The sequence below is a fragment of the Ranitomeya variabilis genome, chromosome 3 (genome assembly GCF_051348905.1).
Source record: "Ranitomeya variabilis isolate aRanVar5 chromosome 3, aRanVar5.hap1, whole genome shotgun sequence".
In the NCBI taxonomy this organism is placed as follows: Eukaryota; Metazoa; Chordata; class Amphibia; order Anura; family Dendrobatidae; genus Ranitomeya; species Ranitomeya variabilis.
The window spans coordinates 718669683-718686090 of record NC_135234.1 but is presented as its reverse complement, the minus strand read 5'-3'; the positions used below and the strand labels follow the sequence as shown (position 1 = coordinate 718686090).

Below are 16408 nucleotides of genomic sequence, written 5' to 3'. Positions count from 1 at the left end.
CCTCATCCTGACGAGTCTTCGGTGCTAACGGGTCTTTTCAGACCTTTTTTCCCTTATTTCCTTCACGGCAAGGTGGTATTGTATCACTACTGTCATGAGGGCATAGTTCTCCCCTCATCTCTTTTGGCACCAGTCCACAAAATGGAATGAGTTCCCCATATTCCGAACGAAGCGAGTGCTTTGAGTTGGTACGTCTTGAGGACGGCGTCCCTCCCAAGGTTGGACACTGTATCTTGGGTTTCCTAACGGTAAGAGGAAGGCTTCCTGATGTTTACAGGAAGGATTTGGCCGTCTTCATCGGCCATTTAGCCTGGTGTATTCTTTTCTCCATCCAGGAGTCCTTCCGTGTTAGATGACAGCCTATCTCCCTGTCTATCGTGGGTTCTAGGCACCAGGCGTCGACAAGACACGCCTGCAAGCTTGCGGATTCGTCCAGTCCGCATGCATTCTTGAAGCATTATAATTCCCAGACTTCCACAGATGTGGCTCTGGGCAGACGGACTCTACAGGCCGCGGTGGCGCACTTGTAAGTAGCAGTTACACAGGGCCTGATCTGACGTTGTCCCCACCCAGGGACTGCTTTGGTACGTCCCACGGTCTGTGTCCCCCAATGAGGCGTAGGAGAAAGAGGGATTTTTGTGTACTCACCGTAAAATCCTTTTCTCCGAGCCAATCATTGGGGGACACCGCTCCCACCCTGGTATTGGCTTACGCTTGTTTTTCTATAATCCGATATGTTATACTCTCATATATAATATGACATGCTGTACGCTAATATGTTGTTACTGATCTCCTACTGCTTTTTACACCGAACTGGTTAGCTGAGGGCCAGCAGGAGGGTGTATTATACTGCAGGGGAGGAGCTAACTTTCTTTGTATCACTTAGTGTCCTCCTAGTGGCAAGCAGCATAACACCCACGGTCTGTGTCCCCCAATGATTGGCTCGGAGAAAAGGATTTTACGGTGAGTACACAAAATCTCTTTTTTTTTAACAAAAATAGGTCGAAACGTCAAATATGTAGCAAAAATTTTATGAATAAAACCCTCTGCTCAGCACACACAAACGAAGAGTCTTCAACCAGCTCTTCGACATAAAAACAAAAATATCACAGGACTTTAAAAAAAAAAGCAGTGGAGATATATATATATTTTTTTTTTCGTTACTTGACTGGAGAAAAAAAATCCTATACAGATTTATCATTGCCATAATTGTACTGATTTGGAGAATCATGATTCAGAGTAACTTTTGCCACAAATTGCTGGCTGTGAAAACAACCCCCCACCTGAAATACGAGTAGTATTTTTTTCACAATTTCACCGCACTTGGAATTTTTTTTCCTGTTTTTCAGTATATTGAATGGGAAAATGTCATCTCTTCCTGCAAGGAACAAATCATACTATGTGGATGGGAAATAAATAATTTGTGGCTTTTGGTAGAAGGGGAAATAAATAATTAGTGGCTTTTGGTAGAAGGGGAGGAAACAACAATAGTGCAAAAATGAAAACTGACTGAGGAGGGAACGGGTCTAAGGTGTAATAAAAACTGTTTGTATGAAAGTTTTAAACCTCTATGTAATTCTGTACAGAATTATTTATTTTATTTTTAAAATTCCATTTACAGAAAGGACCAAGAGGATCAAGCAAGGTCAGAAGATGATGGGTGCCTCTGCTCAATTTTGTCAAAAGACATGTGGGTCCATTTCCATTCTTTTGCTTCTGTCTATAATATTAATCACATATTTAGAATCTGCCTTCACCACTTTAATGTAAAAACTGTTATATATATATATATATATAATATTTTTATTTATATTATTTTGTTTCTTTTTGCAGCCTCACAGGATCTTGTATACCTAAGTCAGATAACAAATCCCTGCAACTTTTATATCCACCATTTCACCCAGAGAAGGCAGATCATCATGCTCGAGCGGATGCTGACTACTCTTAGTCGGTCGTGCAGCCAATGTTTCCCTACAGACGTTTTGCAGCTAGGTACTTAGAACATATTTACCTTGTATATAACTGGGACAAATGCTAATTTAAAAAATACGGCATGTGGACTACTCTATACTTGATAAACAGCCTTGCCGAAGCTGACAGCTGGGGAATGCAGCCGCCAGCTGTAAGTTTTGCCTGGCTGGTTAAAAAAAATAGCATTTTTTATTTTTAATTATTTATTTACAGCGCAGGAGCGGCTGATGAATACTCCCATCCGCGCCTCCTGCTCTCGATGTTGTTAGCGGCAGCAGGTTTCGGATGATGGGAGCAGTAGTCCCATCAGCTGATACCAGTGACCGGAGGTAAACTTTATAATTCCGATCACAGCTGAGCGCTCATGCTGTCTTCCGACAGCGTGGGAACCGCAGCTCTCTGACCGGCGGGGATGATTTCACCGCCGATCAGAAGCGGTATTTGCCATGCTGACAGCGCGACAAACACCCAGTTTTCGGGCAGCCGAACCTGAACAGTAAGGCTACTTTCACACTAGCGTCGTTTGTAATACGTCGCAATGCGTCGTTTATGAGAAAAAGCGCATCCTTCAAAGTTGTCTGCAGGATGCGTTTATTACCCATAGACTTTCATTAACGACGCATTGCGACGTATGGCCACACGTCACAACCGTCGTGCGACGGTTGAGTCTTGTTTTGGCGGACCATTGGCACAAAAAAAACGTTGCATGTAACTTTTTTTGCGCGCCGTGTCCGCCATTTTCGACCGCGCATGCGCAGCCGAAACTTCACCCCCTCCTCCCCGGACATTACAATGGGGCAGCGGAAGCGTCGTAAGAGTGCTTCCGCTGCCCACGTCAGGAATTACTTTCACAACGCACGTCGGGCCGACGCATAGCGACGGCCCCGTGCCGACGCTAGTGTGAAAGAAGCCCAACACTGACTTCGTGATGAAGTCCGTCTTGTGTCCATGCCTGAAAAGTTCTGTTCTGTACGGACGCGGAACTTTACTGCTTTTGTTCACTCAACTCTACTCCTGTCACATTCACTGATCAGCTAGTTAAGGGGCAATGCAGTAGCTCTGAAAGTTGCATTGTGGCCCTACATGGTACCACAGTTCTTTCAATTGACTGAATGCTCTGTGACACGTGCACAGATCGCACAGATCATTGTGCAGGAAGGGAGGAGTAATTGAGCATTGACTGGTGAATACTACATTATTAATGTGTAGATGTTAAAAAGGACCTTTCACCATTTTTAGAATGTTGGTCAAACCGCCTCATGATAACAAGTCTATGGAGCTGAGTTAAATAATTTAGAAGTAGAACCAGAGTCAAATGTGCTAAAAAAAAATAATTACAAAATTTTTATTTCTCCTTCACCTCATTGGGGGACACAGACCGTGGTGCTTGCTGCTGCCATTAGGAGGCTGAAACTAAGTGATACAAAGAAAATTCGCTCCTCCCCTGCAGTATACACCCTCCTGCTGGCTCTCGGCTAACCAGTTCGGTGCAAAACAAGTAGGATTTCAATAACAAGATATGAGCATGTAGCATGTCATATTATATTTATATATATATATATATATATATATATATATATATATATATATATATATATATATATATATATACACACACACACACATACATACATATATATATATGAGAGTATAGCATGTCAAATTATAAAAACAAGCACAAGCTAATAATAGGGTGGGAGCTGTGTCCCCCAATGAATGGCTTGGAGAAAAGGATCTTACGGTGAGTACACAAAAATCCCTATTTTTACCCTGTTATAATCAATGTAGACAAATAACACATAAACATTGTGGGTACATATGTGATTAGGTCCCTAGGTAAAAAGGCCGGAAGATCGGTCAGGACATAAGTTGTAAATTGAATAAATGAGAGTTCTTTTAATGCTATACGTTTATATGGTAAAAAAAAACCTATCCGTACACTAGTGCCCCTAAACTGAAAAGATGCACTTTACTGCCCAATAAGGGTAGCATATATATTGGGACCATAGTCCAGTGTTTGTCGAATAGCAGAAAACGAACACAATGCATATTATAAAAAGCAGTATATTAGAAACAGTTTACCCATAGTGTCTGGACTGCGGCCACGTTCCCCAAAAAGCTTGAACTAAATGAAGGTGTTTTTTTTTTTTTTTTTTAATTTTCTTTGATGCAGAGATATTGGCTAATAAAGTTTTAGATTCTAATTTATGCCAAGACCACGGGGGTGTTAGCAGAGATTCTTCTCTCGGGGCGATTACTTTTTCCCCTGCGTGACATTAACCAATCATAAGCAAGAAGTGTTATGCTCGGGAAGTGAAAGAATACCCCCACAAGCAATAGCAGACCTCCTGTGAGACATGTAATGACACACAGCCCTTCTCACCAATTTCACTTGCTGCATCTATTGTGTATAGTAGAGCTGAGCTGTGTTTCATTACAAACACCTCTTGCAGCTCTCCTGTCACGTCGCTGGCAGCTCTGTTCTATTCCCACTCTGCCTAACACCCCACTTTTTTGTCTGCCATGGAATGAAAGCTGCAAGAAGTGAGTAATAAGACACGGCTCTACTCCCCTCGCCACACAGCAGATGCCATCTGTGAGTTCACAGTTGAAGAAGGGCTGTGTGTCAGCTATAAGTCTCACAGGAGCCTCGTCTGTTCACTGGAGACGTGTTTTTTTTTTTTTCATTTTTTTCCCCCCTCCCTGCATAACACCTCTTGCTTATAATTGGTCAACAGCAAGCAGAGGAAAGGTACTGCACTCTCCCCCTTCAAGGACAAGTCTCTGCTAACGCCTGCTTGGTGTTAAGGTACCTTCACATTAAGCGACGCTGCAGCGATGGCGACAACGATGCCGATCGCTGCAGCGTCGCTGTTTAGTCGCTGTTTGGTCGCTGGAGAGCTGTCACACAGACCGCTCTCCAGCGACCAACGATGCCGAGGTCCCCGGGTAACCAGGGTAAACATCGGGTTGCTAAGCGCAGGGCCGCGCTTAGTAACCCGATGTTTACCCTGGTTACCAGAAAATGTAAAAAAAACAAACAGTACATACTTACATTCGCGTCCCCCGGCGTCCGCTTCCTGCACTGACTGCAAAAATTATACGATGGTTAGCACTCAACAGAAGTGGAGATGACGGTGCTAGTGAAGGGAACAAATTGCTCCAAAGTCACTGAATTGAAAAGATCACTGCACACGTACAAGAAAAATTTATGCTTGCAGGTGAAAGTTTATTTATAGTGGTTGTGAAATCAAGCGACTGGTAAATTAACGTTTCGGCTAATACATAGCCTTGGTCACAACGTCGCTAGTATGCAGAATAAAGTTTCCATTCAGGGTTGAACAGGTGCTGATAAGAGGTTATGTCCATGTAGTTTCCATGGAACCCAAGTGGTTAGGGCTAAAGGATTGCTCCTTAGGACAATACAGCGGATGGCTGTCAAGGTCTTGTACCCAAAGCCTGTACAGGTATGGAGTCCAGGATTGGCAATGCTTTCAAAGGTACTTTAAAGGTTGCGGCGCCCCTGCCTGGTGAAAACGATATGTCCACGAAAGGCCTGTCAGTGTGCTACTGACATAATGAAAGAGCCCTCTGGGGATTGCTAAGCGTCTGGCGGTGATTTGTAGAAATCCTGACACAGCCGTGTCTAGGTATGTGCTGGCGCTGGCGTCTGAGCTCCCCAATTAGTCCGGTGCTGACACTCCTGTGTCCTGCAGTGTGGACCATGTAGTCCACACTGCAGGACACAGGAGTGTCAGCACCGGACTAATTGGGGAGCTCAGACGCCAGCGCCAGCACATACCTAGACACGGCTGTGTCAGGATTTCTACAAATCACCGCCAGACGCTTAGCAATCCCCAGAGGGCTCTTTCATTATGTCAGTAGCACACTGACAGGCCTTTCGTGGACATATCGTTTTCACCAGGCAGGGGCGCCGCAACCTTTAAAGTACCTTTGAAAGCATTGCCAATCCTGGACTCCATACCTGTACAGGCTTTGGGTACAAGACCTTGACAGCCATCCGCTGTATTGTCCTAAGGAGCAATCCTTTAGCCCTAACCACTTGGGTTCCATGGAAACTACATGGACATAACCTCTTATCAGCACCTGTTCAACCCTGAATGGAAACTTTATTCTGCATACTAGCGACGTTGTGACCAAGGCTATGTATTAGCCGAAACGTTAATTTACCAGTCGCTTGATTTCACAACCACTATAAATAAACTTTCACCTGCAAGCATAAATTTTTCTTGTACGTGTGCAGTGATCTTTTCAATTCCTGCACTGACTGAGCGCCGGCCCTAACAGCAGAGCGGTGACGTCACCGCTGTGCTGTACTTTCACTTTCACTTTACGGCGCTCAGTCAGTGTGGGAAGCGGACGCCGGGGGATGCGAAGGTGAGTATGTACTGTTTGTTTTTTTTACATTTTACACTGGTAACCAGGGTAAACATCGGGTTACTAAGCGCGCCCTGCGCTAAGTAACCCGATATTTACCCTGGTTACCAGTGTAAAACATCGCTGGTATCGTTGCTTTTGGTGTCAAACACGACGATAAACGCCGATCTGACGACCAAATAAAGTTCTGAACTTTGTTCAACGACCAGCGATATCACAGCAGGATCCTGATCGCTGCTGCGTGTCAAACTAAACGATATCGCTAGCCAGGACGCTGCAACGTCACGGATCGCTAGCGATATCGTTTAGTGTGAAGGTACCTTAAGCCTAAATTAAAATCTAAACTTTACATGATGATAATCCCGCAATGGAAAGGTAAAATTTTTAAAAAAAATAATTATTCAGCTCTGCAGTCTCCTCTTTAACTTTAATCCAGCCTGTGAAGATGAGATGACAGCTAAAAAAAGGTGATCTTTATATAACAAGTCTGTTATTATACTAGGTGGCCAAATTGCAAAATTTCTGAATGCTCTGATCCAAACGTATGTGCCATCTTTTGAAAAATGTAGACCCTCTTTTAATTTTTCTTTTAGTGTTTTGAGCAAACACAACTTTTTTTTTTTTTCTGTATAATAAAGTGCAACTTATTACATGTATATCTGTTTCTCATTGTTTTTTTTCTTCTTTCAAATTTCTGCATTTAGCCCACTAATGGCATAGAAATTTTCATTATTTACTCGCATGACATTTGATCGTGTCTTGCGATATACACAATTTAGTGAACTTTTAAACAGATGAAAATGTGAAAACTGTTAGTGTTGAGAGTTTTATTATATGTCTTCTAGGAGAAGTAGTTGCTTTCAAAAGTATCGCACATAATAAATGGTGCCGTGGAAGCATTATCGAGTTAATTCCTCTGGAAAGTAAATGCGTCATAAAACCTTGTGGTCCAACAGAATACAAAATTGAAGATGTAACACGTCTGACACTCTTCTTAATTGATTATGGTGGTTCAGAGGCTTTTGTTGCAGCAAGGTACCGTATGTTTTGTCTATGTGCTGTAAAAATAACGTTTTATTATTGCTATTGGTAAATGCTTCATATTCAATGAAGATAAAGGCAAAATTCCTTTAGCCCATTCTTGACTTTCTGTTTTTTATGCTTTGGTTTTTTTTCCATCCACATACAGTTAGGACCAGAAATATTTGAAAATGGGATGCAATTGAAGTGTATAAACTTTTAGTCTTAAAGGGATTGTGAAACGTCTAGGAATTGCAACCATTTTTCTTCTTGGGCCGAGGTCACACTTGCGTGTGCAATGTGAGAAACTTGCGCATCAATATCCGGCACACTGGACCAGAGCGTGCGGCTGCACGCTTCAGGGGCTCAAAAGTAATTGGGCAAATTATCTGCCATAAATGAAATGTTCTTTTTTAATACTATGTAAAGAATGCTTTGCAGGCAACGACTGCCTGAAGTCTGGGAGCCATGGATGTCCACAAATGTTGAGTTTTCTCCTTTGCGATGCTTAGCCAGGCCTTTTCTGCAGCTGACTTTAGTTGTTGCTTGTTTGTGGATTTTTCTGTCTCCAGTTTTGTCTTAAAGGGGCTTGTCCACTACTAGGACAACTACTTCTTTATCTAAATGTTTGGTCACGATAAAATAAAAGCACTTATACTCCCCTCCCTTGCCGGCGCTGTTGCGGCGGGTTCAGCACTCACGGTCTCTGGGTTGTCATGCTGTGGTTGTGACACATGCACCTGGCACCCAATCAGTGTTGGCATCATGGTCTCTTCTTTTGCACGGATTGAACATGAAGAGGAAGCCAGGGCTTCAGCCCATCTGATTTCTTCAATTCGTACGAAGGCGGTGACCCCAGCGCTGATTAGGGGGAACGTGTCACAACCACCGCACGAGAGCCCTGGGACAGCGAGTGCCGGCACCATTGAAACGTCGTCGGAACGGGAGGTGAGTAAAAGCTTTTTTTACTTTGAGGTCAAGCATCTAGTGGTCCCCAACAGTGGTCCCCAACCTTTCTGACCTTGAGAGCCACATTCAGCTCTGCAAGAGGGTCGCGAGCCACATCCAGCTCTTGCTCCCCTCACAGTAATGGAAACCAAAGCCCCCATTATGGGTATAATGATAACCAAAGCTTTTCCACACAAATAACCCCGAAGCAGTATACCAATATCCAGGGGTTATCTCCACATTCACCATTCTCCCATGACACACTCCCAACAATGTCACATCCACAGAGGCGCAGCTAGGGTTTTGGTTCGAGGAGGGGGTGGGGGGGCGAAGCTTCTGAGTGGGCCCCTAACCAGGTATCCTTCATTACAATTCACACCCTAATAGTGGAGGAGAACCTCAGCAGATGACCGTGCTATTACTGAAGATAATATCTATATAATGACCAACATGGATATTACCACCATATGGTCAGTGGTAGATACAAGTCCTACAGAACATATAAGAGATCACAGCACAGTTACAGATAATGTCTTACCTCTGACGTTCTTTATGATGGAGTCGTCACTTTTCCCGTCTTTTCCATCTGGCCCAGACCGACATGATAACTTCTTCCACCCAGGACTCATCTACAGAGAATACAACAAAGACACGTTTCACTTCTCACATTCCAGCCATCACCATCTATTCCCAACCTACACAAACTCCTCATCCTGCTGATACTCCAATACTGAGCCGCTGCTGCTTTATGTGTCCTTAATACTGCACCTGCTGTGTGGTTCTGTGTGCCCTCTAAATTCTAAAGCACCCCTCTATAATATAGCAATGCCAGGTGTAAGTGTCCTAGAAAACAGTACCATATACTTTGCCCCCTAGAAAGTAATATTGCCCTGTGTGCCCCTTTGATAGTCACAGTAACCTGAGTTCCCCTATAACAATAAATGCCCACTTTAGGCTGTGTGCACACGTAGTAGATTTTTCGCGTTTCTTTCGCTGTTTTTTGCTATAAAAACGCCATAAAACCGCGGAAAAAACGCTCACATTAAGCATCCTATTTAATAGAATGCAATCCGTATTTTTTGTGCACATGCTGCGTTGTTTTCCTGAGCGGAATCGCATTCCAGAAAAAAACGCAGCATGTTCATTAAATTTGCGGATTTGCGGGGATTCCGCACACCTAGGAATGCATTGATCTGCTTACTTCCCACATGGGGCTATGCTCACCATGCAGGAAGTAAGCAGATCATGTGCGGTTGGTACCCAGGGTGGAGGAGAGGAGACTCTCCTCCACGGGCTGGGCACTGTTGTGAATTCTGTTCTTGGGCTCCCTCCGGTGGTTGTTTGTGATAGTGCAGTTGTCTCTGGGTTGTCCCAGGGCAGGTGTTTCTGCTGATTGCAGCTCTATTCGGTATTTAGGTGTGCTGGATTCATTAGACAGTGCCAGTTGTCCATTGTTCTTGGAGGGTTTACATCCCTGTCTGGTCCCTTCTGCTCTGCTGCCAATTCAGCCAAGATAAGTGTCTGGTTTATTTTCCTGCAGCATACATGCAGTGTGCTTTTCAGTTCAGAACAATTTATTGTTTTGTCTTGTCCAGCTTAGACTTGTTTGGATTTTTTCAGTCATGCTGGATTCTCTGGAGATGCAGATATACATTCTATGTCTTTAGTTAGATGTGGAATTTTTGTATTTTCTGCTGTGGATATTTTCAGAGTTTTAATACTGACCGCTTAGTACTCTGTCCTATCCTTTACTATTTAGCTAGAAGTGCCTCTTTTGCTAAATCCTGTTTTCAGCCTGTTTGTGTCTTTACTCTTATATTCACCATCAATATTTGTGGGGGGCTGCCTATCCTTTGGGGTTTCTGCTCTGAGGCAAGATAGAATTCCCATTTCCATCTATAGGGTTATTTAGTCCTCCGGCTGTGTCGAGGTGTCTAGGATGTGTTAGGTACACCCCACGGCTACTTCTAGTTGCGGTGTCAGTTTAGGGTTGCGGTCTGTACAGGTACCACCTTCTCCAGAGAAGGTCTCATGCGGCTCCAAGGCCACCGAATCATAACAGTACAACTGGCCAACAATGAGTTAAATGCATCTCAGAAGAAGGGTGTTGAGACATTTTTTTTTTCTGTAGTCTGCTTTGTCTCTCCTTCCCTCTTTTCCTCTGGGTGGCTGTGGAGTCTTGTGCTAGTATGGATGTTCAGGGATTAGCTTCTCGTGTAGACCAGCTTGCTGCTAGAATACAGGGTATTGCAGATTATATTGTTCAGACTCCGGTTTTAGAGCCTAGGATTCCTACTCCTGATTTGTTTTTTGGGGACAGGTCCAAATTTTTGAGTTTTAAAAACAACTGCACACTATTTATTGCTCTGAAACCTTATTCCTCTGGTGATCCCATTCAGCAGGTTAAAATTGTCATCTCCCTGCTGCGTGGCGATCCTCAGGATTGGGCATTTTCCCTGGAATCTGGGAATCCGGCCTTGCTTAATGTAGACGCCTTTTTTCAGGCTCTAGGATTATTATATGATGAACCAAATTCTGTGGATCAAGCGGAGAAGACCTTGTTGGCCCTGTCTCAGGGTCAAGAGGCGGCAGAATTGTATTGTCAGAAATTTAGAAAATGGTCTGTGCTGACTAAATGGAATGATGATGCTTTGGCGGCAATTTTCAGAAAGGGTCTTTCTGAATCCGTTAAAGATGTTATGGTGGGGTTTCCCACGCCTGTCGGTCTAAGTGATTCTATGTCTCTGGCCATTCAGATTGATCGGCGCTTGCGTGAGCGCAGAGCTGTGCGCGCTGTGGCGTTGTCCTCAGAGCAGATGCCTGAGCCTATGCAGTGTGATAGGATTCTGTCTAGAACAGAAAAACAAGGATTCAGACGTCAGAATAGGTTGTGTTTTTATTGTGGAGATGCTTCTCATGTTATTTCACTCTGTCCTAAGCGTACAAAGAGAATCGCCAGTTCAGTTACCATCAGTACTGTACAACCTAAATTTCTCTTATCTGTGTCCCTGATCTGCTCATTGTCATCATTTTCTGTCATGGCGTTTGTGGATTCAGGCGCCGCTTTGAACTTAATGGACTTTGAATTTGCCAGGCGTTGTGGTTTCCCCTTGCAGTCTTTGCAGAATCCTATTCCTTTAAGGGGCATTGATGCTACACCTTTGGCAAAAAATAAACCCCAGTTTTGGACACAGGTGACCATGTGTATGGTGCCAGCCCATCAGAAAGATTGTCGTTTTCTGGTGTTGCATAATTTGCATGATGCTATTGTGCTGGGTTTTCCATGGTTGCAGGTACATAATCCTGTGTTGGATTGGAAGTCTATGTCTGTGACTAGTTGGGGTTGTCAGGGGGTTCATAATGACGTTCCTTTGATGTCAATCTCCTCTTCTCCCTCTTCTGAAATTCCTGATTTTTTGTCTGATTTTCAGGATGTATTCGATGAGCCCAAGTCCAGTTCCTTTCCACCGCATAGGGACTGTGATTGTGCTATTGACTTGATTCCAGGCTGTAAGTTTCCTAAGGGCCGACTTTTCAACCTGTCTGTGCCTGAACATACCGCCATGCGGAGTTATGTTAAGGAGTCTTTGGAGAAAGGGCATATTCGGCCATCTTCTTCACCGTTGGGAGCGGGATTCTTTTTTGTTGCTAAGAAGGATGGCTCCTTAAGACCCTGTATTGATTATCGCCTCTTGAATAAGATCACGGTCAAGTTTCAATACCCTTTACCTTTGCTTTCTGATTTGTTTGCTAGGATTAAGGGGGCTAGTTGGTTTACTAAGATTGACCTTCGGGGGGCATATAATCTTGTTCGTATTAAGCAGGGGGATGAATGGAAAACTGCGTTTAATACGCCCAAAGGCCATTTTGAATACCTTGTGATGCCATTCGGGCTCTCTAATGCTCCATCTGTTTTTCAGTCCTTCATGCACGACATCTTCCGGACTTATCTTGATAAATTCATGATTGTATATTTGGATGACATTTTGATTTTTTCCGATGATTGGGAGTCTCATGTGGAGCAGGTCAGGATGGTATTTCAGATCCTTAGGGACAATGCTTTGTTTGTGAAGGGGTCTAAGTGTCTTTTTGGAGTGCAGAAGGTTTCTTTTTTGGGCTTCATTTTTTCTCCCTCATCTATTGAGATGGATCCGGTTAAGGTTCAGGCCATTCATGATTGGATTCAGCCCACATCCGTGAAGAGCCTTCAGAAATTTTTGGGCTTTGCTAATTTTTATCGCCGTTTCATTGCTAACTTCTCCAGTGTGGTTAAACCTTTGTGACCGATTTGACGAATTGGTCTTCTGCGGCTGTCTCTGCCTTTCAGGAGCTTAAACGCCGATTTACTTCGGCCCCGGTGTTGCGTCAACCGGACATTTCTCTTCCGTTTCAGGTTGAGGTTGACGCTTCTGAGATTGGGGCAGGGGCCGTTTTGTCTCAGAGGAATTCTGATGGTTCTTTGATGAAACCGTGTGCCTTCTTTTCCCGTAAGTTTTCGCCTGCTGAACGCAATTATGATGTCGGCAATCGGGAGTTGTTGGCTATGAAGTGGGCGTTTGAGGAGTGGCGACATTGGCTTGAGGGAGCTAAGCACCATATTGTGGTCTTGACCGATCATAAAAATCTGATTTACCTCGAGTCTGCCAAGCGGCTGAATCCTAGACAGGCTCGATGGTCCCTTTTTTTTTTCCCGTTTTGATTTCGTGGTCTCGTATCTTCCGGGTTCTAAGAATATTAAGGCTGATGCCCTCTCTAGGAGTTTTTTGCCTGATTCTCCTTAGGTCCTTGAACCGGTGGGCATTCTGAAAGAAGGGGTGGTCCTTTCTGCCATTTCCCCTGATTTACGACGGGTTCTTCAGGAATTCCAGGCTGACAAACCTGACCGCTGTCCAGTGGGGAAACTGTTTGTTCCTGATAGATGGACTAGTAGAGTGATTTCTGAGGTTCATTGTTTTGTGTTGGCTGGCCATCCTGGTATTTTTGGTACCAGAGATTTGGTTGGTAGGTCCTTTTGGTGGCCTTCTTTGTTGCGGGATGTGCGTTCTTTTGTGCAGTCCTGTGGGACTTGTGCGCGGGCTAAGCCTTGTTGTTCCCGTGCTAGTGGGTTGCTTTTGCCTTTGCCGGTCCCTGAGAGGCCCTGGACGCATATTTTTATGGATTTTATTTCAGATCTTCCGGTTTCCCAGAGGATGTCGGTTATCTGGGTGGTTTGTGACCGGTTCTCTAAGATGGTCCATTTGGTGCCTTTGCCTAAATTGCCTTCCTCTTCTGATTTGGTTCCGTTGTTTTTTCAGCATGTGGTTCATTTGCATGGTATTCCGGAGAATATTGTGTCTGACAGAGTCTCACAGTTTATTTCTAGATTTTGGCGAGCCTTTTGTGCTAGGTTGGGCATTGATTTGTCTTTTTCCTCCGCATTTCATCCTCAGACAAATTGCCAGACCGAGCAAACTAATCAGACTTTGGAAACTTATTTGAGATGCTTTGTGTCTGCTGATCAGGATGATTGGGTGGCTTTCTTGCCATTGGCCGAGTTTGCCCTTAATAATCGGGCTAGTTCGGCTACCTTGGTTTCGCCCTTCTTTTGTAATTTTGGTTTTCATCCTCGTTTTTCTTCAGGGCAGGTTGAGCCTTCTGACTGTCCTGGTGTGGATTCTGTGGTTGACAGGTTGCAGCAGATTTGGGCTCATGTGGTGAACAATTTGGTGTTGTCCCAGGAGGAGGCTCAGCGTTTTGCTAACCGTCGTCGGCATGTTGGTTCCCGGCTTCGGGTTGGGGATTTGGTCTGGTTGTCTTCCCGTCATGTTCCTATGAAGGTTTCTTCCCCTAAGTTTAAGCCTCGGTTTATTGGTCCTTATAGGATTTTTGAGATTATCAATCCGGTCTCTTTTCGTTTGGCCCTTCCAGCCTCTTTTGCCATCCATAATGTTTTCCGTAGATCTTTATTGCGGAAATATGTGGTGCCCGTTGTTCCCTCTGTTGATCCTCCTGCCCCTGTGTTGGTTGATGGGGAGTTGGAGTATGTGGTTGAGAAGATTTTGGATTCTGGTTTTTCGAGGCAGAAGCTTCAGTATCTTGTCAAATGGAAGGGTTATCGCCAGGAGGATAATTCTTGGGTTTTTGCCTCTGATGTCCATGCTGCTGATGTGGTCCGTGTCTTTCATCTGGCTCGTCCTGATCGCCCTGGGGGCTCTAGTGAGGGTTCGGTGACCCCTCTTCAAGGGGGGGGTACTGTTGTGAATTCTGTTCTTGGGCTCCCTCCGGTGGTTGTTTGTGATAGTGCAGTTGTCTCTGGGTTGTCCCAGGGCAGGTGTTTCTGCTGATTGCAGCTCTATTCGGTATTTAGGTGTGCTGGATTCATTAGACAGTGCCAGTTGTCCATTGTTCTTGGAGGGTTTACATCCCTGTCTGGTCCCTTCTGCTCTGCTGCCAATTCAGCCAAGATAAGTGTCTGGTTTATTTTCCTGCAGCATACATGCAGTGTGCTTTTCAGTTCAGAACAATTTATTGTTTTGTCTTGTCCAGCTTAGACTTGTTTGGATTTTTTCAGTCATGCTGGATTCTCTGGAGATGCAGATATACATTCTATGTCTTTAGTTAGATGTGGAATTTTTGTATTTTCAGAGTTTTAATACTGACCGCTTAGTACTCTGTCCTATCCTTTACTATTTAGCTAGAAGTGCCTCTTTTGCTAAATCCTGTTTTCAGCCTGTTTGTGTCTTTACTCTTATATTCACCATCAATATTTGTGGGGGGCTGCCTATCCTTTGGGGTTTCTGCTCTGAGGCAAGATAGAATTCCCATTTCCATCTATAGGGTTATTTAGTCCTCCGGCTGTGTCGAGGTGTCTAGGATGTGTTAGGTACACCCCACGGCTACTTCTAGTTGCGGTGTCAGTTTAGGGTTGCGGTCTGTACAGGTACCACCTTCTCCAGAGAAGGTCTCATGCGGCTCCAAGGCCACTGAATCATAACAGGGCACCATATAATTGTTTAAAAAAAAAAAGAAAAGAATTAAAATAAAAAAATCGTGATATACTCACCTTCTGATGGCCCCGGAGTCTTCCTGCCTCTCAGCGGTGCACGTGGCCGCTTCTGTTCCTATAGATGCTTTGTGTGAAGGACCTGCGATGATGCACACAAAGCATCTATAGGAACGGAAGCCGCTGAGGAGATCGGGGGCCATCAAATGGTGAGAATAACCATTTTTTTTTTTTTTTTTTTTATTATTTGTAACATTCTATCTTTTACTATTGATGCTCCATAGGCTGCATCAATAGTAAAAAGTTGGTCACACTTATCAAACACTATGTTTGACAAGTGTGACCAACCTGTCAATCAGTTTTCCAAGCGATGCTACTGATTGCTTGGAAAACGATAGCATTCTGCAAGCTAAATATGCTTGCAAAACGCTAGTGTTTAGCGGGAATATGCATGCCAATTCCGCATGCGATATACCCGCGGCAGGAGTTGCAGAATTGCCACTGAAATTTCCGCCGCAATTCTGCAACGTGTGCACTTAGCCTTAGATTTAATAATGTCCTTTGTCTGCCCCCTGTACAGCTCCCCTATACACAGTATGATGCTCTCTTATACACAGTATACTGACCCCTTAGTAGCCTCCAAACTGTTTGATGGCTCCAACACTGTAATCCCCACACTGTATGATGCCTTTCTAGGTAGCCTCCACATAGTATAATGCACCAGATCTTCCTCAATATAGTATAATGCACCAGATCGTCCTCAATATAGTATAATGCACCAGATAGTCCTCAATATAGTATAATGCACTCCCTATAGGCCTACTCTATATTTTATAATGCACCCCCCCATAGGCAGACTCTATAGCAAAAGGCAGCACCAATAAGCAGACTCTGTAGTATTAGGCAGACCTCCCCGTAGGCAGACCCTGTAGTATTAGGCAGACCCCCCATAGGCAGACCCTGTAGTATTAGGGAGACCCCTCCATAGGTAGACCCTGTAGTATTAGGCAGACCCCCCCCATAGGCAGATCCTGTAGTATAATGCAGACGCCCCCATAGGTAGACCCTGTAGTATTAGGTAGATCCCCC

The 16408-nt window shown here is 44.3% G+C and overlaps 1 protein-coding gene across 2 annotated transcripts in view; it reads left to right on the top strand.

Annotated features, from left to right (window-relative positions):
• RNF17 (ring finger protein 17) overlaps positions 1-16408 on the top strand; it is a 362040-nt gene that overhangs the window by 91021 nt on the left and 254611 nt on the right. For both annotated transcript variants that reach the window (XM_077298329.1, XM_077298328.1), the window contains exons 10-12: positions 1622-1690; positions 1834-1992; positions 7215-7404. In XM_077298329.1, the coding sequence (XP_077154444.1) occupies positions 1622-1690; positions 1834-1992; positions 7215-7404 (418 nt within the window). The remainder of the gene's footprint in view (positions 1-1621; positions 1691-1833; positions 1993-7214; positions 7405-16408) is intronic.